The sequence below is a fragment of the Chiloscyllium punctatum genome, chromosome 12, assembly GCF_047496795.1.
Source record: "Chiloscyllium punctatum isolate Juve2018m chromosome 12, sChiPun1.3, whole genome shotgun sequence".
Taxonomy (NCBI): Eukaryota; Metazoa; Chordata; class Chondrichthyes; order Orectolobiformes; family Hemiscylliidae; genus Chiloscyllium; species Chiloscyllium punctatum.
In genome coordinates, this window is record NC_092750.1 from 49,504,433 (window position 1) to 49,525,725 (window position 21,293).

Sequence of the window (21,293 nt, forward strand, 5' to 3'; positions counted from 1 at the left end):
AAAGACAAGTTTCTTTGCCGTCACTTAAGTTACTAATTCTTTTCAGTGCTTCAGTGAAGGATGGCATCTGTCAGTGATGTGAGATATTTTGCAACAGCCACTCAAAGTTTGCTACCCACTCATAAACAGTCTCAATATTAGCCCTTCAGCAGCTGACAACCTGAAGTTTGAGTCCTCTGAATAAGAAATCTGATTTTAAGTAAAAATCTTTTCCTAACATGCATCATTCCCACTATCGAGAGTGGTGCAGAGATTATAAATGAAATTTAATCTTCCTAAAAAAGATCTGGAGAGTTAACCCAATGAGAATTTAAGAATGGTCCAAGCCCAACTGCTGGTCTCTGTGAAAGCTACCTGATCTCTGACCTTTAGGGTTGGTAAACAGGAGTTAGGTCTTGTTCTAAACTCTGAATGGTGATGGAGGAATGGGGGCGATGGGGGAAGAGAGGAGGCTGTCACTCTTTGGGATTTTGACAATGGCTTCACCTAATCGTATGGAGTCATGCTGCCTGCCCAGCTAAGGGTAGCAAGCAAGTTCTCAAAGCTGGAGGGTCAATCAGATGCTGTTAAGCCTGAAAAGAACACCCAGCAACAGCAAAGTAACTAAGAGGATACTTCAACCTGGAGGTAACACTCACTGTTCATCCTAGAAGTTTAATTATGGAAGAGAAAAAGCAGCCAGGCCACCACTGCGAGTGAGCTTTCCAGAATGGCCTTATCCTTTACCTACACTGAGGCATGCAGGGAGGTTTGTCCAGAGTATTCCTGGTCTGTCAGCCCATGGCTGCATGTCTCCAAGCAGTCAAACCGCTTCCTAACATATCAGGAAGTTGGAAGCCAACGGGAAATCCTAATTAGCCTTCTTTGACCTGGCTGACAAGGCCTTTAGTGAATCTAATGAAGCCCAAAACTATTTCAACACAAATGGTGGTGTCTAGAATAGGGAGCATTTGGCAAGTCAGCCAGTACTTGTATCTTTGAACTCTGTCACCTCTGTGCTCAAACTTGCCTAGTCCAGAAAGTTCAGCCCATTGTGCGCGGATGTCAGTGGAGAACAGGACAGGTTACTGGAGATGCACATTGTTCAAGTGAGAACAAATATCCAAACATATAACTGAAACATGATATTTAGCCTTTCTTAAGAGTGAAAGCATAGTAGCTGATGTGATCTTTCATTATCAATAAAATGTTGTAATCCTAGACTGGGCTTAGCGAAATGCAGATTTTTTAAAAGTCTATGATTTTACTGAGGCCAATAAAATGGTCAATTCATACAAGTGGAGTGCATTTCACAATGTAGATTGTGAATGGGACAATGCAATGAACAAAAATCATTAATATAGTATAGATGAAAATATAAAAACCAAAGATCTAAGAAAATATTAGAATAAACATAGTACACATTTAATTCTTCTTGAATGCATTATTAAAACCTATATCAATAATGATCTCAGTGCGGGGGTGTCCAACCTTGATAAGAATTGACATTGGTTCTGTAACAGAATCCACTATAAAAGTGTCTTCGATAACAGCGTTCTTAGTTTGACTATGAATTGTGGCTGGTTTGTTTCTTTCAAATGATTTGAATTTGCACAAATCGGTGGTCAAAACAGTTCAAATTTTAAAAATTCCCTTGGAAAATAAAATATCAACAACACAACAAACCACTTCCTCAGTACCTAACATTAGATTGAGTTTATATCAATCTTTTATACTAATTATGTTGCATTATTCTAATAAATATGGTACATGGCAGTTGTACACTGACATATTCTTCCCATAATGATTCGACACACACTATATATAATCTATAAATACACACTTACCTGTAAGGTTGGTTGCTTGTCATTTCCCTTGGGAGACTTTAACCCACTGGCTTGTTGCTGCAGCAGGAGCTGTCGTGCAACTTGAAAAGCCTACATAAAAAAGAGAATAACATTCACCTTTTAACCATAAATGGACCCAATGGGACAGTTTACGACTCCATCACACAAAGAAGGGTTACCACAACTGGCACTTCATATGGTTTGTCTTGCTGCTTAAACCAACAAGCTAACACCCTTTTTTTAAAATAGATACATTAAATTTATTTCGATTGATGTCAGTGCCACATATAATTATGCCACATTACATTCTGTAAGTCTCTTTAAGCTTAAACAATGCTTTTCTTCAACATAAAGGTATATCAACAAAAAATTTTGCATGCCACTGTCTCTTTTCTCCACGAAAAGAGTATTCCATTTTCAGACTATATTGATGGATGGTTGTCAGTAGATATCAAATTTTCCAAAGGAACAATGCATTATAAAGAGCTGGCTAGCATGTTACAAAATAGCTAAACCCAAGAATCCCTCGTGGCTGTGAGTGGGAGAATAATAAAATGGGATATATTAAAATATCTTACAAATCAAAAAAAAAACATGAGAGCCAACCTTAATGATACAAACGGTTGGATTTAAAGAAAATTAATGGTCAGATCATTGAATGGTTACTTACAAATACAATGATACTTGGGAATAATTAGAACTGAATTCAAGATTTCAGCAAAAGAAATCATACCATAGAATGCTGGTTTTAAAAGATTTGCGACGTACTAAACTATACACTGCTGGAAAAATAAAACCTAGCACAGTCAGTTTTATGCCCAGCTACTCCCTTTTCCTTCTGATAAATAATCAAACATACACTGTCCAGAATAAACAAAACCAACAAGCTGGGAAATTCGATGACCATCAGAACTATGAAGATACCAACAAAAAACAACCCACAGTTCCCACAGTGACTTTCAGTTCCACACCTACATCAGCATAACATCTGAGTAAATAAATTCAGTCACTCTTTCCATTCCCCTCCCCCATGTGATTACTCCCCTACTATTAAACAAATAGTTTAGACCAATTCCAAACGTCTGACCACTGTTAATCACAAAAGACAACTTTTATGGAGTTAAATTTTATTTTGCAAACATTTATTGTGTGTGCTTTGGCAGACTGGCTCTTCTTTCACTACCTGTTATTTGATTCTAGTAAGCAGACTTTTTTTGGTTGTACAGTCATCTCCATTATTTACATACAAAATGAATGATTAAATATAAATTTGATTCTTTGTAACATTTTCCTTATTCATCAGCATGACCTAATTTGCCATCAATTTAAGGTTAAATCATAATATTTGCATCTTTCGACAACTCCCCTGTTCAGCTCTTTGGGACAGTTTAATTGGCAGATTTAATTCTGGATATGACACAAATAATTACAGAGTGGGGAAGTTTACCGAAAGATCTTAATGCCTCTAAATTTCCGTTGGCTTGCAGTTGTTCTTTGGCTGTTGCTGTAAAGCGGGGGCTGAAGAATGGTGTAAAGATGTTGAATAAACAGGAAGTGCTATGCAGCTGAAGCACTCTGAAATGAAAATAAACTGGAAGGCTGCCCTTTTTAGCCAGCAAAAAGGCCTGTTTCCACAGTAGCGATGCCCATATAAGTAAATGACAAACATAAGTGTGCAATAAGCCATCTTGACTTTGTTCTCAAATTTATCTTTGATTCTATTCATGATACTGCTGCTTTCTGTCAGGTGAGTGCCTCAATACAAACAGCTCCTCTTAAAAAAATCCAATGCCTGCTTTGCAAGACTCCAAGGAAAGACAGCTTGTAAAAGGATGAGCTGCCACACAAACATTTACAATAAAATGGAACAAAATTCCTTTAGAAATCTTATTTCTGTTGTGGCAACTGCCTGCTGGCACACAGGGAGTGATTTGCTATTTTGCACGTAGTCTCTGCCTGTCTGTCATCCTGGGTGCTAATGCTCCAGTAAAATAACTCATTGGGAGCTGTCATGGGGATGTTTACACAAGACTGTTCCTTTCTTCATACAAGGAAAATTTTTCTGGAATTCATCTTCTTTTGATCTCACATTCAAAGCAACACCACTGTGATAGACGTACAAGTCTTAAAGCAAATCCAGACACTAGAGATAAACCACCAGAGGCTGACAGACAGCAGCATCTAAAGCTCACAAATGGGGGTAACAGCATGTTGCCTGAATATGTATTATGGCAAAAGAAAGACATATATTAGATGAAGCTGACTGTCTATGTACTAAAGTTCAAGAAAGTGATTATATTAGCAGTGTATCAGCTTAGAAAAGCAGAGGGAGCATAAGGCAAAGTCACTGTATCATAACGAAAGAAGTTTTGTTCTCCCAACTGATAATCTATGTACAAGGGATTCTGAAAAGGTCAAATAGAAACTGCAGTGCACAGGTGACACATTGTAATGCTGGTTATGAAGATTACTGACATAGTTTATCTTATTAAACCTTCTCACACCAACTTGTCATAAATAGATTCTCATCCATCTGGAAATGGATGTGAGAAGGCCACAGGCTTTCCCCATAACATCTGATGCCAACGTTGGTTTCTAATTTGGTAATCAGGAAGTCTGTTCTTTCAGCAGTTAGTATTTTCCCTAGTTGGACGTGCCATCTAGTGGTTTGACTGTGAATGCATAAAACAAATTACAGATCCAAAATCTAGAGTTGAAGCGAACCTTATAACCTAACTCAACAGTATGCAAAATGAACAAATTAATTCTCTCTAGTTGACTCTTGAAGGCACTGAGTCACAATAGACAATTCTTCATGGATCTCAGCATTGCTCAGCCAACTTACTTCTAAACCTAGACAGCTGTTCATCAGCCAAGAGGCATTTTGCCCTCATTCTACGTACATGTCCACACACATATCTATAAACAGACATAACTGGACGTCAGTCAAGAGTAGGAACCTCTTTTACCCCCATACTAAATTGGAGTGCTTAAGCTCAATTATAATGTTTTGTTGCTATTCCTCTTTAATATTAGCAAATTTAGCTTGGGCCAAGGGATCAAACTGAGTTACTTTTCTCAAATGTTTATTGCACAACACACAGTTTACGCCCATTGAAACATCAAGGGTGGCTGGACAAACATTTGTGAAGGCTACTTGACTTTATTTTCTTTCATTGTTAATACTGAATAAAAACTGCTGACAATAAACATGCATGTATGTTTTTCTGATGCAGGAAATAAGTAATAGTTTGAATCCCCACCTACAGCAGCCTGATGGTCATCCTTCAGCATCAGCATCAGCACTTTCAGTCTTCGACTTGAAATAACCTTCATAATTTTAAATAGATATTCTCAAACGATGTAAATCTAACTCACAATTTGCTGTTGTGTCTATATTGACAGAACGCCTTTATACTGAATAGGTTACAACCTTGAATACATATTCAATAGGTGCCCAGGATCAACCACTGTATTGCTTTATGATGATGCAAAGATCAGCAAAATTAAATGCTATCATAAAACAATCAATATTGAAATTTTTTACAAGCTCTCTCGAAAATTTAATTAAATAAAAGTTATTATTTTGTAATAAGGTAACTACTTTTTTATTACAATAATGGTGTTTCACCATTTTTTAGTGAGTGGTTCCAATTTGAATACAAAATACATTTGGAATATCTCATTTTTCCTCTTGCTTTAAAAAGCAGGATAAGATAACGGTGTGTACATCATGGTCGGTGTCACAATCTAGTAAAACATGGGGTGGGGCAGATATGCAATCGGAAAAGTGACAAATTCCTGACTTCAGACAGTCTGTACTAGACAGAGAGGCAAACCTGCAACATTATCACTGAAGAGATAATACAGCCTGAACTGTTTTCTTGAGTGTGAATACTGATTGCTTTTACATCATGTAAAGTGAAAAACAGTAAACAATTAAAAAATAACCCAAAGAAATAAGTGATAACATGCAAGATCTTACTTAGAACTCCCATTACTGGGCTCTTGATCTAGTGCTTACAAAGGTGTGCAAAGTTGAGGCAAGATACTTTCCCAGGAGAGAAAAAATAAATAGGTCACTGGTTCCTATTACTAAGCTCCTCTAAAATACTCAAACTGCTTTTTACAAACCAAAGCAGGAAGAAAGAAAACAGCAGAAAAACTGGACAATTTATTTAAGGAAGCAATGAAATCTAAAAGGGAGAAACACAAGCTAAATAAAAAATTAAAGCTACACTTAAGTAAATACAAGATGTTAAGCAAGCCAAAGGTGATGAAAGAATCTCAAATCAAGGATATGAGATGATTAAGTACTTTATCCAGCTGTCACGTGTTCATTTTGGAGTTAGCTTTTAGGTCTTAATTATTCTTTTCAAATTCTACCATGGTGTCATCCCACCCAATCTCTGTAACGTCTTCCAGCTCTATAATCGTTTGAGATCCCTGTGCTTTTCTGTTTTCTTTCACATCCCCAATTATTACTGACTGCCATGGTTCAGTCTGCTTTAGCTTTAGGCTCTAGAATTCCCTTCCTAAACCTATTTCTTTCTCCTTTACGTTTCTAAGAAGTAATGGGTGGAATTCTCACAGCCCTGAATTACATGGACCATGGTGAAAAATTTGTGAACATCCATTTGGGATGTCAAGCAAGGACCTAACCAATGAGGTTCTGATTAGAGAAGCCTATTTTGCATTGATTACTGTTTATTTATCACTCTTAGTACTACCTACTCTTACCTCATTGATATGCAGCTTCCCATTCTCCTAACTACCAGACAGAAAGTAGATGCCAAGAATTCCCAACATGAAAAATCAGTGTGGGAACCTGGAGTCTCCAGCTCAGCCCCTGTTGCTCTGAACCTCCATCTTGGAAGCCTGGCATCATCACCTTAGGATATGCTCCATGGGCACACCCACCATCCACAGAACTTGGTGTTCAATACATACCAGCCTCACGGCATTATCATGGCACATCTCTGGTCCAATTACAGTATGATTCTACACTTCCATGGGACACATTGGAGTATAGGTCCAATTTCATCAATAGAAATGGATTCAATTCTATCAATGTACAAATCATCTGTGATCGTTGCTATCACAATCTTGGAAATCGATGCCAGGGAGCTGCCATCGTTCCTTTATCCTTGAGAACTCCTTTTCCTGCTGCATTTGAAAGCCAGATGTCATGCAGGGATGGTTACGGGGGTCAAGGGCTACACTCTGTGACCACAGCTGTTGACTTCAATATACAGCCCATGTCTGAAGTCAAGCATCAATTCAATGCAGCCCATTCTTCAACCAGAACTGTTGAAGATGAGACTCTGATGAGGGCTGGGTGAGGTGGTGCCTACAGTGCACTTCCTACAGAGGCTGCCAAATTATCCTTGCTTGCTCTGCATTGCACAACTGGAACAAGCAAAGATGCCATTTGATGGAGATGGACAAGCTGGGTGAGCATGAGCAGTTTTCCAATGAGAAGGATGAGCACATTGAGCAAGAATCGCCTTCAGCATTATAGAGCACAGCAGCAGCATCATACACTAAAAGTCAGACAGGTCTTAATTGACACCTAGCTCCAATAGATGAAAGCTGTGTCGAGTGATCAATCAGTGACTGATGGTTTGTTTTTGCTTACAAGACAAGCAGTACATTTCTGTTACAGAAGCAAATGCAGCTTCCGGCAAATTTGCCACAATGTTCATAGGCATTTGGACACATGCTGCATAACTGAGCTGCACACTCATCACAAAATTACAGGGTAGATTTGTACACAGTGCCAGGGACTAAATGCATGCATACCTCATAACAGGTTAATACTTCTATAGACAGATACACATTACTACTAATGAGGTCATTTTTAGAGAGTTGGTCATGCTTTCTCAGTAATTTTGATGAATATCTATCACTAGACATTCAATAGGAACGAGGCAAAAGTGAGGACTGCAGATGCTGGAGGAAACTGGTGATGCCCTGGGGGAGATTGGATGCCTTCTCGCATAGTGCTTCAGGGAACATCTCCGTGACACCCGCACCAATCAACCCCAGCTCCCCATGATCGAACGTTTCAGCTCCTCCTCCCATTCTGCCGAGGTCCTGGGCCTCCTCCACCACCGACGCCTAGAGGAAGAACGCCTCATCTTCTGCTTCAGAACCCTTCAACCCCAAGGCATCAATGTGGACTTCACCAGTTTCCTCATTTCCTGTACCCCCACCTCACCCCTGTTCCAACCTTCCAGCTCAGCAACATCCTCATGACCTGTCCCCCCTATCAATCTTCCTTCGCACCTATCCGCTCCACCCTCCTCTCCAACCTATCACCTTTACCCCTTCCTCCATACACTTATCTTCTCCCCAGCCCCACCCCCTCCCATTTATCTCTCCTTCCCCAGGCTCACAGCATCATTCCCGATGAAGGGCTCCTGCCCGAAACGTCGATTTTCCTGCTCCTCGGATGCTGCCTGACCTGCTGTGCATTTTCAGCACCACTCTAATCTTGAATCCAATAGAAACTGATATTCCATAAAAAGGAGCCAAATACTAAATCAGCACTAACAAAAATCATAAGCCTTTCCATTTAACTTGCTTGAATATGCATCCACAACTATGATGGAAATGCCAAAAGTTTGTCTCAAAAATAGGAAGTGATGTTGCACATGCGAATATGGAAAGTGTTCCACTCATTGTGCATCTGACGCCAACATAAATTTGGGTCAAGTTTCTCAGCAGTTCAAAATTGGGGCATATTTGCATAAAGTGGTGGATTCCATCCCAATTTAAGCAATCCCTGATAAATATTTCCCAGAAATACTTTATTTCTCAACTGCAAATACTGGTACTCTAATGTCTGCTTTCTGGTAGTCAGGAATGAAAACACTAGCCAATTTTCTCTGTCCTGACCCAATCGTCCATCCTTGTCACTGACTCAGTTAATTCAAAACAAATTCATGTTTAAGTCAGCAGCTCTTCGATATGTGCAACCATGCAACTACAATGTAGTGCATTTGATTACTCACAATTGTGGGTGTTCACACAAATACTCTAAAGTGAGTCAAGTTTTGTCTATGGAAACAAGACACCACTTTTCTAACATGAAAACATTTTCAAGGAAAATCACTTTCTGAGAGAATTTCAGTATTATAATTGATATGGTTGAGATTCACAGGTGTGTGTTGTGGATGTAGAAAATGATTCCAATCTCCTTACTGTGTTTTCTAATTATTGCCTTAACACGATTCTGTAATTATTCAGATGTTTTCAAAATTGCTGATGTGCCAAGATTTCAATGAGCACATTGAACACATATGAGCACATATCAAATCATATTTTTAACACTTCAGAATAATACTTTACCAACAATGTATATTTTTATATAATTATAAAGTTACAGCAATATCACTGCTGAAGTACGTATTCAAGGTGATGTATTAGCTGCAATAAATCATGTATTAAACTGCAGCAAACACAGCTATTGAAATTAAAAAAATACATTTGAAGCAATACTGAATCAAACATGTGGATGCTTAGCAATCCTGGCAATGTGCTTGCTTTTGGACACGTTCTTCCAAACAGCAGACACAAGTCTTCAAAAGCACCTTCTTATTATCGATTGGTGAAGCTGACTCAATGGGCCAAATGATTCTGCTCGTATATCTTATGGTCTTCTGATTTGATCAGTGGCCAGCGACAGCAGGATGTGACTGCACGTGAGGCAGGTAAGGGTCCCAGCAGATAGAAAGACAGCAGCTTCAAGTCTTTGTAACTGTTCAACAAGTTTGAAGTTCTTGTAGCCCATATGGTTGAAAGCAGTGGCTTCAGGCTGAATAAGTAAAATGACCATGGCACCATGATACAGGAAACTGCAGTAGTTGCTATACAATTAGAAATGTAGTGGCAGTAGGGACTAAGACAATCAGGGAAATGACACAGTTTTCTGTAGCCAAGAGCTGTAATCCCAATACACATGTTGTCTGCTTGGTATCAGGTTTTGGGGCATCTGCTCGGGAGTTAATGGCAACTTGCATTGGAAGGGAAAAACCCAATTACCATGGTCCATATAGATACAAATGACATAGGCAGAACAAAAAAACAGATTCGGCTGAAGGGGTATGAGCAGCCCAAAGGCTACATTAAAAAGCATAATGTCAAATCTTTGCTCATTGCTCAGCTAATAATCGAAATTAGCCTAAGCCAAATATAATGAGAGTTAAATACATGGATCAAATATTGATGTAGGATAAATGGGTTTCAATTCATGGGGCACTGGCATCAGAACTGGGGCAAGTAGAAGATGTACTGTCAGGAGGATCTTCTTTTAAAACATGATGGAACCAATATTCTGGTGAATTGTACAACAAGAGCAGTAAAGAGAACTCTTAACCCCCCCCCCCCCCCAATAGTATGGCAAGAGATCAAATTTGGTAATTTGTGATAAATTCAATACAGAGGACAAGGCAAGGAAACTAAAGTAACTATAAGTCAGTTAAGATCAGGAAATTGAAGGGACAAAGTATACAAACCTAAGAGTGCACCAGTAGATAAGCTACAGATTTCAAAAAATAGTAAAAAGACAGAAAGCACACAGCATTCATTACAAAGAGAACTGAATACGTATGACCATGTAGCCATTACACAAACATGGCTCCAAGATGACAGAATGGGATTGGAATACTCAAGAGTAGAAGACATCAGAAGAGACAGGAATCTAGAAGCAGTGGAGCATACCTTTATTGCACCAATATCATCCTTAATTAACCAAGAAAATTAACATAGCTCAGAGATCAAGTTGTAAACTTAATTTGTGTAGAGTAAGAAATAACAATGATTAAAAAGTTACTTGTCTAATCATATATAGACCTCTTTGTAGTACGACGAAAGTGAGGACTGCTAGGAGGAAGAACACCTCATCTTCCGCCTTGGGACCCCCCAACACAAGGCAAAAATTTGGACTTCACCAGTGTCCTCATTTCCCCTCCCCTACTTTATCCCAGTTCCAATCTTCCAACTTGGCACCGCCCTCCTGAACTGTCCTACAATTCCATCTTCCTTCCCACCTAGCTGCTCCACCCTCCTCTCTGACTTATCACCATTATCCCCACCTCCATTTACCTAACATCTCAATTACCTTCCTCCCTGACCCACCCCCTCTCCCATTTATCTCTCAGCCCCCTTTGCTCACAAGCCTCACTCCTGATGAAGGGCTCTTACCCGAAACATCGATTCTCCTGCTCCTCGGATGCTGCCTGACCTGTTGTGCTTTTCCAGCACCACACTCTCCACCTTTTGTAGTAAGCACAAGGTACGATGGGGTACAGGAAAAACTAATGGGTACTTGTGAGACAGGTCCAGCAATTGTCATGGATGACAGGTATCTAGGCTATACTGGACATAGTAATGCTTAATGGGAAAGGATTAATTAATAACCTAACAATGAAGGCACCCCAATGTAATAGTGGTCATGATATGTTTGAATTCTACATTCAGATAAAAGGGGGACAAAAGTTGATTTAAGACTGGTGTTTTAAACTTAAGTCGGGGCCATTATAAAGGCATGAAGGCTAAGCTGGTTAAAGTGAACTGGGAAATTAGGTTATTGAATACATGAATAGAGATGCAATGTATGAGGTATTTCAGATTAGTCAGAGAAAGCACATTCCAGTGAGAAATAAACAAACTTCAAGGAAGAAATTTTCTTGAGCAAGTTTTCACCCTTGAGCAGCAAAGGCAATGGCAGAAAACTAGTTTTTAAAAAATAAAACTTTTTTCAAAAATGATTCCTTATTTCTGACATTCCTCTTAGGATTTAAATTGAAAGTTCTGAATCTTGCTACTAAGCATTGGCTGCCTTACTTCCATTGTATTTGAAACTCATTATTAGCTCATTCCCCTTTGTTTCTATTCAGCTTCTAATTCTTCCCTTCTTCCCTGAAAATCCAAATTCCAGACAATTTCCAACAGGTCAGTTACCTGGTGGGCAACAACTTGCCACTTGCTTCTTCAGCCCTTCTTATAGTTACACCTTCACCACCATTTCACTGCATGCTCCATGTACACTGTGCTTTTCAACTCTTTGACCACACGGGTAGGACTTGGCAAACCACCACTGGCACCACATCCTCACGGCTGCCTTCGGGCAATCTCACACACCACTGCAGCCCTTCACAGTGTCATTTTGAAGCTCAGGAACACTTATGCCTTGCCTGCTTCTTCCAGGTCGCTTTGCTGCAGGAACACTCATGCACACGTGCATCTAGTGCATCTGCGGCTGCGAATGTAAAGATTCGTAGCTTCTTAAAAAAAAAGACTTCCAGTTAATTGTGAAAGGGTGATGCCACATAATTTCTTGATTTAAGACTTTTAGATTCACAAAACATTCAAAGCACTTCTGTCCAAAGGCAATTTGTGTGTGCAATTTATGCACAACACCATAAAACAGAGCAGTCCCCTTTTCTTTATTTTAGCAAAAACACACTGTACAAACATACTTTATAGAGTCTTTAGACATGCGGTTCTGCTGGAACCAGCGCAGGGTGAGTCTTGGATCCTGGGAGTTTGCTTCTGGTCCTTTCCTTTCTCAGCCTGTGAACTTTAAATCTCAGAATTGGCTTTTTTGTGAACTTTCTTTTCCACAGATTCTTCCTCTACACAGATTAGGTAAATCTTTCAGCGTTCTTTTACTTCCTTGTGAAACTGGGCATTTCAACCCAAACACAAGTATCCACCTGCAGACTTACACGGTGAATAACAGAGGCTTGTGGTCTTTAAGTGCCTCTCTCTCTCTCTCTCTCTCTCTCTCTCTCCTCCCCAAATCCTGACAGGTTGACTGGTCTGGCTGAGTTCAGGAATATCTGAGAAACCATCCACTCTCTGTGCTAGCCCATCACATGGGCCATATATCCTGTTGAAATATTATTTAGTTCTCGATTAGAACCCAACATGCTATTGGACCCAAAAAGACAAGTTAATGCAAAAATCTTTGCAATTTGCCATTCTCATCGTGCTGCTGAGACTTTGGAAATGAATGGTCACACCACTATAAGCAAAAGTGTCTTTGTTTCCAACCTTGAACCTTCTGCCCAGTTAAACAAGCTGGCTGTCCCATTAATTTTTAAATAGCCATACCGCTGAGCCCTGTAGTCGGGCTAACTTCAAAACAGTTCACATAACTCCTTTTACCTTAGCCTAAATTAAAAACACAATCCCAAAATATAAAAATCTCAAACCCAATTCTTGTGACTCCAAGCACATGCCAACCGTTAGCTTTACTGATCATATTGTAGCCCACTGAAAAAAATACAACAGAATACAAGTAGGCCAACGGATGCTGAACTTACGTTGCCATCCTTCACACTGAGTCAATGTTTCAGATACCAAAGGAGAAAGTTCCTCTGAGGGAGGGAACAAAATTGAAGATGTTTGCCAAGTGCCATACTAGCCTTTGCTTGAATTAAGCAGCAACTGTTAAAAACAGTTTGAGTGAGTGCATGTCTGTACCTTAACCACAGAATGAGAAAGGAAGGAGGAAATAACTTATTAACTCAGAATTACTGCATGTTAGCAGCATTTGTGTATACAGGTATTCCCACTGATGCAAAAGACACATTAAAATGTGCCTCTCCAGAATATGCACACTGCTTCCACCAATTCAGTATCTGCTGTTTTACTACAAACATCACACCACATTGGAATATTACCAAAAACAACAGCCAACATCACTATAGCATTAATACACAAACTGAGCGATCATTACCTACTACACTTACTTCAATTAATAACTAGCATCACAGAAATATGCAAGGTATTTTGCTCTCGTTTTATTTTCACCATTTACTAATGTTTATAAAAATGTCAGTCAGAGTATAAGGCAGACTTCACAACCTTTATACTCTTGCTAATTTCTTAAATAACATTAATGAAGAAAGAGAAATAAAACTAATCAGTGCACAGATGCCTCTGAAGCTACTCAGTAAGGCATCTCACAAGAAGATTGTCAGAAAAACCTAGGTGTATAGCACAAGAGATATATCAGCACAATTGAAAACTGAATAATGAAAAATTATGAATACTGTAACTGGCTTGAATTGAAAGACGTAGTGTATATTAGGGGATTATTACATGTTCCATTTTTACTTACTTTTGCTCACGTGCATAAAGCTTTTGAGTACAGGAATATAATTTTCAAATTTTCTGATAACATGAAAGTAAAGATTCAGTAAATAGTTTAAAAGATTGTAAAAGGTATGAGGAAGATGTAGACAAATTAGTGGCATGATTTTAAAAATGGCTACAAGGACCAACGTTTTGGATTTTATTATTAAAGCATAAGAGTAAATATAGAAATCAACATTTATACAAAACATTGGTTAGGCTACAATTTAACTTGCATGTGTTGTTTGGATGCCCCACTAGTAAGACCAGTAGGGAGTATACAGCTAAATTCACCAAAATGACGTTAGAAATAGTAAACGATAGTTTTGATTTTTAAAAAAACTTGGGACACACGGAAATTTCTGTTGGAGTTGAAAAGGCAACTTTAACATAGTTTTTTTAACATAATGAAAACTTTGATAGAATGTTGTCAAGAGATTGTACGTTCCATTTTTACCTTTTTTTTGCTCACAGGTAGGGCGGCGCGGTGGCTCAGTGGTTAGCACTGCTGCCTCATAGTGCCAGAGACACAGGTTCAATTCCCACCTCGGGCAACTGTCTGTATGGAGTTTGTACATTCTCCCAGTGTCTGCATGGGTTTCCTCTGGGGGCTCCAGTTATCTCCCACAGTCCAAAGATGTGCAGGTTAGGTAAATTGGCCATGCTAAATTGCCCGTAGTCTTAGGTGAAGGGGCAAATGTAGGGGGGGTGTGGGTTGCTCTTTGGAGGGTTGGTGTAGACTTGTTGAGCCGAAGGGCCTGTTTCCACACTGTAAGTAATCTAAGATCATTATTATAACAAGAGCAAGGAGTGGGATTGGAAAAAATGCCTTGTGAAGAAATGATAACATTTTTTGGGAGGCTGTGGCAAATGCTTCACCATGGTGTTGCCGTGGTGGCTGTGATCTCCAATTTTCAACATGACTCGGGAGTTCTGGCACATGTGAAGTAATGTCATATTAATAACATCAAACACACCTGCACTGTGGAGACTAGGATGGAAAGAGGCCAAGGAGTGCTCAGAAAGGGAGCCAATGAGAACCAGGCAGTTGGCTGGATGGCAGGCAAAGCAAAAAGCCTTTGGGCTGCTTGTCAATCACACATTTCACACATAGAACAAGGAGGATCCTGCCCAGCAGTGGTGCTACTTGTTAGAAGTCAGGATCTAGGAGAAGCTCTGAAAAGTTGAGGGGTGGTGGAATATCATTGACTGTGCCAAACAGAATTATGGCTAAGAATAAGACCAGGGACCCATTGATAATTCACTGCACTTAAGAGTGAGAGTGGAGGAAGCTCACATGCACTATTTGTTTGGTCCACTTGACAAATACTGAGGCTTAAAAAACCCAAGAGCAGTGTCAGTTAAATTAAACTAACCATCAGCAAAAGACCTGGAATTGCCCAAACAGGGGGAAGAGTAAGAAACGGGGTCAGTTCCCATGTCTGATGGAGTGGTGGTGTCTGGAGCAGGTGAAAGAGTTTGGGTCTGGTGCAAGTGGAGGGAATTGTAAAACCGGGTAGAAAGACGACATCCAGAGCATGTGAAGGGGTAAGTGATAGGCTAGCTCCAGAAGTTTGAAGTGTCTGGTACATGAAGGCATAGAGTGGCTAGGTGAAGAAGAGCATTAGTTCCTGAGGAGTGTCAGTTCAGAGTCTGGGAATGCAAGGGACCTGGGAAGGTGCAGTTTGGTGTACGTGAGTGTGGGAGCAAGAGTGAGATTATGTATTTAACTACTCAATTTGAATTCTCCAACTTAAAAGGAGATTTTTGGACAGTTCTTGAGAAGTAGGAGAATTGCCCAGTGAAATTGTCTGTTTCCCAGGCAATCCCTTTAGCGAATGCTATGCTGGCGAATGTACAGATTCCCATGGCCAACACCCATATATTAGCTAATCTGGAAATCTGGATCATTATGTTTACCCATAAAATATTGTGAACAGTAAATACTAACGCCAGTGGAAGACCCTTTGTGAGTTTCATTGCCATCCTTTCTTTTTAAAATTAGTTCAGTTTAACATTTTCCGGTCATTAGAATAGACAGGCTACCTTCTCACAGATACCTTCTAATATTTCCCTGTAAACAATGAGTAATAGGTAACTGATATTGACCAGGATAACCCAAGTCTCTAATAGTCTTTCCCTCCTTGTAACAAAGCTCTAAATCAATCTGTACCTCTCTTAAAAATCCAACCTAGATAGAAATCTCACCTTCTGATCACTTTGGTTTAAAACTTTCAAAGTACCCTCCACAAAACATTGTACTGACACTAAATTAAATAGATGTAACTGTATTCAACAGTTATCTATGTTACTTAGACAGTTGTGATTTAGCACACCTGGAATCAACTGAGTGGTTTTAGGTTAAAGAGCACAAGGATTCCAAATCACAATTCGCTTACTGTGCTTTCTTACAAAGCCCCTTGTAAAATCAAGTAACAGAAATGATTAAAATTGGTGACCTTTCTGGAATAAGTATACAGGAACAAACACATCAAATAAACTATTTGGTTAATTAGCTCACTGGTAATTGTGGAATCTTATTGTGTGTAAATCAAGTGCTATAGTTGTCTACATTAGAAGTGACTACTTTTAAAAGAAGCACTTTGGACATCCTGGGGGTGTGGAAGGGGTTATAAGTGCAGGTTGCTTTTACTAAAACATATTTATTGGAAATAAGAGATTTGAAATGCTAAAGTATTCTACTTCAATAACATCCATTATCGCAATGAAATAATTTTATTTAACACAAAATATGAATTAAATAGTCTTCATTTACTAACTTAGTTCCTGGAAATATAATAATCCCATTGAACCAAGAATGCAGTGTAGTAGAATGCAACAATGTTTTTTAACTACAAGACTAATTGGAAAAGCACATTTCTCTTAAAAGCTGTTTCCACATATAATTATTCATATAGATCATAATTTTGCATTCAGATACTATTGTAATATTGTTTCATACAACTGGGATAAATATTTTTAAAAGACAGCATATCAACCGACATCTTGTTTCTATAAAATGTTCTGTGTATGAACTAAAGGTTGTTCTGAATTTCCTAATAATAACTGCCTCATTTTGAATACCACTTTAGACCTCGAATGTGAAAATGGACTTGAAACTAATTGATATAATTGCTTGAAGATGTGCAGGCAGGTGAAACCTGATCCCACAGGCCATTGTCGAGACCAGGAACAACAGAGGAATGTTTACACAATGGTTGGAGTTTAATAGACAGGCAAGCCTAGCTTTCAGACAGTCAGCAAAAACATCACTAATAGGTGACCTCTTAATGTGGCTCTTTTTAAAAGTACGGCTTTGCATCTTGGCAGCCTGTGTCCCAAATGTCAAGGTTATCTGCTTGACTTTCTGAGGGGTTTCACACTTCTTCAGCACTTAAGGGAACCTGACATTTAGATCAGAAATCCTATCTTACTTTCATTTAAAGATTATGGTTTAAACCAAAGAATTTGAATGAAACGTATTTAAATCCGTCAAAGGCATTGTTGTTCACCAATCTTTACAAACAAAATCACCACAATTTTAATCTTCAAAATGCTGACCATCATTTTCAAATCATTTTCAACTTCCAATAATTAAAAACTAGACCAACTTCAGGGACAGCTCATATTGTACATTACTGATGGAAACCTTACACTACCATTTATAAATGTACAAAGAATAAAAAGACATCAAAAAACTAGCTGGTCCAGTAATCCTGCCCCACGCTCATAATACCAACAACCAAGTAAACTCCAAGGAAAGACTTTAAAAATGGGGAAAAAAAACTCGGTAAAAACAGAAGCTTATCATAAAAGTCAATGTTTGAGGAATTAGGCAAAGTATTATTGATATTGAAAACCCATCACACTCATTAACAAGCTATTATATCTTACCGGGAGAAAGTGAGGACTGCAGATGCTGGAGATCAGAGTCGAGAGTGTGGTGCTGGAAAAGCACAGCAGGTCAGTCAGCATCCAAGGAGCAGGAGAATCAATGTTTCAAGCAACAGCCCTTCATCAGGAATGCTATGCTCTTCCAGCACCATATTCTTGATGATATTTTACCATCTCGTCAATATAGATTTGAGAAAAAAAATCTAAAATGTATCATAAACATAAGCTTATTCTTTAACATAATATCAAATGTGTAGCCTACTGCAACAAACAAAAACAATATATTACATGTTGTGCATGAATAATGTTTCTAATCTCAGATGGAGAAGTAACCAGAGTCCAAATGCTAGAAAGAAAACGTGTCCTGTGCACTTCTCAATATTACAGCAAGGCCAACACTGACGAATAAAACCAGAAAGAAATTAACAAGTGCGTGGTTTGTGATGAATAACTGAACACGAGTATATTAACAAGAAAAGTCAATAATACCAGGCATGGTCAATGGGAACATCTTTGGACTGTTGCACATTAACTATAGTACATCAAATATCTGTGCTGCTAATAATGCAATGGACTTTCCCTATCACCAGGTTCAAGAACTGGGTACGTTTTTGTCTTTTTTTCATTTATATGTAAACTGTATCCACCCCATGTATCAAATCAGTTAACTTTCTTCATCATACTCATAACTAGATGCCATTTTCCTGGTAATTGTGTTCATATTGTATCACAAAGCTAATACATTTCCTGATTGGCAACGAAGACAATAAGACATTAGATATCAAAACGTTATTCCTCACTAATTTCCATTAAAAATCTTTTTTTTCTTTTTTTGTGATTGGATTCTATTTTTTGGTCTTAAATTCTGGAGTCCAAATAATCCAAACATTCACCCCTTTTATTGATAAACTGTTATATTTACAAGGACTGGTCATTCTTCACCTTTTCCAGTGTTTTGTTAGTAAACCATTTAAAGACACTCCATGGGGCTCTCTCTATCCTCTTACGCAAAGTGTTTCTGTACTATAAAGAGTAAAATATAAGCAAGCTACACTACTCAAAATCTTGAAAGTTCTGGATAAATAACACTAGAAAAAAACTGTATTTTTAACAGTTGTACTTCCTAATTGCAAGGTAATATGATTAACTGTCTGTTTAAGAGTTTTGTGCAAATTATTTGCAGTTAGAGAAAGGAATCTAAAACAAGTAAACATCTTCCCCTTCAGTGGTCCCCTGCTGTAAGCTATAAGCTGTAAGCTATAAATGAAGCCAGTGCCTGGTACCAGCTAATGCCCTGCACACTGGGTAGGTCAGCAAAGCTATGTCTAGTTGACAGGTTCAGTTTACAGGAGACCAGTACTTTGTTTGGATATCGTGACCTTGTTCACCACTATCTTGAAATATATGGCAAGAAAAGTTCCATTATGTTAGCTGAATTACATTGGATATAATTGAAAGTATGAATGTTAACTCTCTTTGAAAAAGCAAAGTAACAGTAAATATCCTACGTGTTTTATTTTAACATGCTTTGAATTCAACCGTCTTATATTGGAAAATTGACAACAACATTTCCACATAATGTGAGAATAGCTAAGATCAGTGCTCCATGGGTTAATAAAGATTTGAATATAAATGCCTTTACTGCCTATAATCTGTTAATTTACTTGACGCATTTATTGTACATAGAAAATGTACTGCAGGGTTAAGAAGGTCAAAGCATACACAATGCTAAACATGTCAAACCGTAATGAATATTTTCTCTTTCTTTAAGTAAGATAATGTGCAAAGTAATTCACTTCTGCTAATTTACTTGGGATTCTGATCCTGTTTCTTTTTCCTTTAATTGACTCCATTACTTCTTTCTGCATTGTATATATTTGTTAAATTTCATCTGAGATACAAGGAAACTGTCAACTAAATATTGTTTCATTCATGAGTTGCTCTTCCAAGTCAATTATATCTTTCAACTTCAGGGGCATTGTATGATAAACTGGCTGTAAAAATCATTCACATTAATACATTACGGTGCCTCGGTTCCAAAAGGTAATTAAAGAAGTAAATGACTCATAAGAATAGACATATTAGCTGCAAAATGAAAGGCAACAGAGCTGCCACATGAAAATATGTACCATTAAAGTACTGCATTTTTATATATTGTAATCACCTAAAGTTGCTTTCTGTATCTTTAACACCCCTGCTTTAAGTTAATTGAGAATGAGTAAGCATCTTATTTCAACAATGTTAGAAATCTTACAGATGATAAATAGTAGATTTAAAAAGGAAGCGCTCTTTAGTGTGGCAGAGAGCTTCTCTGGCTGCTATTTGTTCATGAAAATGGTCTGGAAACCTATTACGTGTAAAATGCTCCTTTGATTTCTCATTTTTGTGTTGGTTATATTGCTCATTATCTGCACAAGCAAACTGCTGCTATCTATGGTTCCAACAAAAGGATATAGTATAAAAATATAATATCAACTTTAATTTCAAAGAGTTACATGTTGCACCTACCTCAAAAATCCCACTTTAGATATTTAACATAATTCAGTGACCACACTAGATAGAAGTCACTTTAGTACTTAATAAAGTGTACTTAAAATTCAACATATATGTGCAATGCTGTACTAAACACAATTGTTCTGTTAGGAAAGCACAGACACTATCAAGGGCAAAGGACCTACACACTTAGGTAACAATAAATGACAGGCTGTGGTTCAAGCCCATTAGCTGCTATGCGAGAGTAACACCATCCACTAAACAGACGACCTGTGAAAAAGTCTAAGATGTGTTTAAATCTTGGAGTGGGAATGCTGAATTAATTCTTTTGAATTGCAATCCCTCAACCACAGCAAATTACCTTCATTAATGATAGAAAAAAATCTGCCTCTGTAATAAGCAAAGGGAGGGGGGAATCAGCATCATTTAGCTATTACTATTTGTACTTCATGTAACTAGTAAGTTGTGTTTTACTGCACTGTGCAAATATTTCAGTTCTATTATATGAAATCTTTGCGTGAATGTGAAAAAGGAATAGCATGAAAATTTGGTTGCACAATATGGTTGGAACATTTGAGAACTCAGTAAATCAAGAAAGCAAAACTTAAAAAATTACAGAAATGTATTTGATAGATATCTGCCTATGCCACAGAATATAAAGTGACAGTATTAGCTTCTCATATCACTGTATTTTCAAAATAAATTATCCAATATCCTGTGACACAGAGTAATGCAGCACACATTTCTTGTTCCGACTTGAAATTGAAAATATTCAAGTGAAAGGTATTATGTTAGTAAGACATCACTAGCTTTTAGGAGACTTTATTTTTTAAAGCAATTTCATGAAGCTTAATAGACTGAATGAAGACAATTTTTATGCTGAATTGCCTGTGTAGTAAAATGTACCAAATACAATAGAGGTTTTATATCCAG

At 38.1% G+C, this 21,293-nt stretch overlaps 1 protein-coding gene across 20 annotated transcripts in view; it reads right to left on the minus strand.

Annotated features, from left to right (window-relative positions):
• Positions 1 to 21,293, minus strand: part of foxp1b (forkhead box P1b) — a 478,263-nt gene that overhangs the window by 194,538 nt on the left and 262,432 nt on the right. For all 20 annotated transcript variants that reach the window (XR_011962055.1, XM_072582560.1, XM_072582559.1 and 17 more), the window contains one exon: positions 1,827 to 1,916. Coding sequence is in view for 18 of the 20 variants with exons in the window: in XM_072582560.1 (XP_072438661.1) it covers positions 1,827 to 1,916 (90 nt within the window). In the remaining 2 variants the exon portion in view is untranslated. The remainder of the gene's footprint in view (positions 1 to 1,826; positions 1,917 to 21,293) is intronic.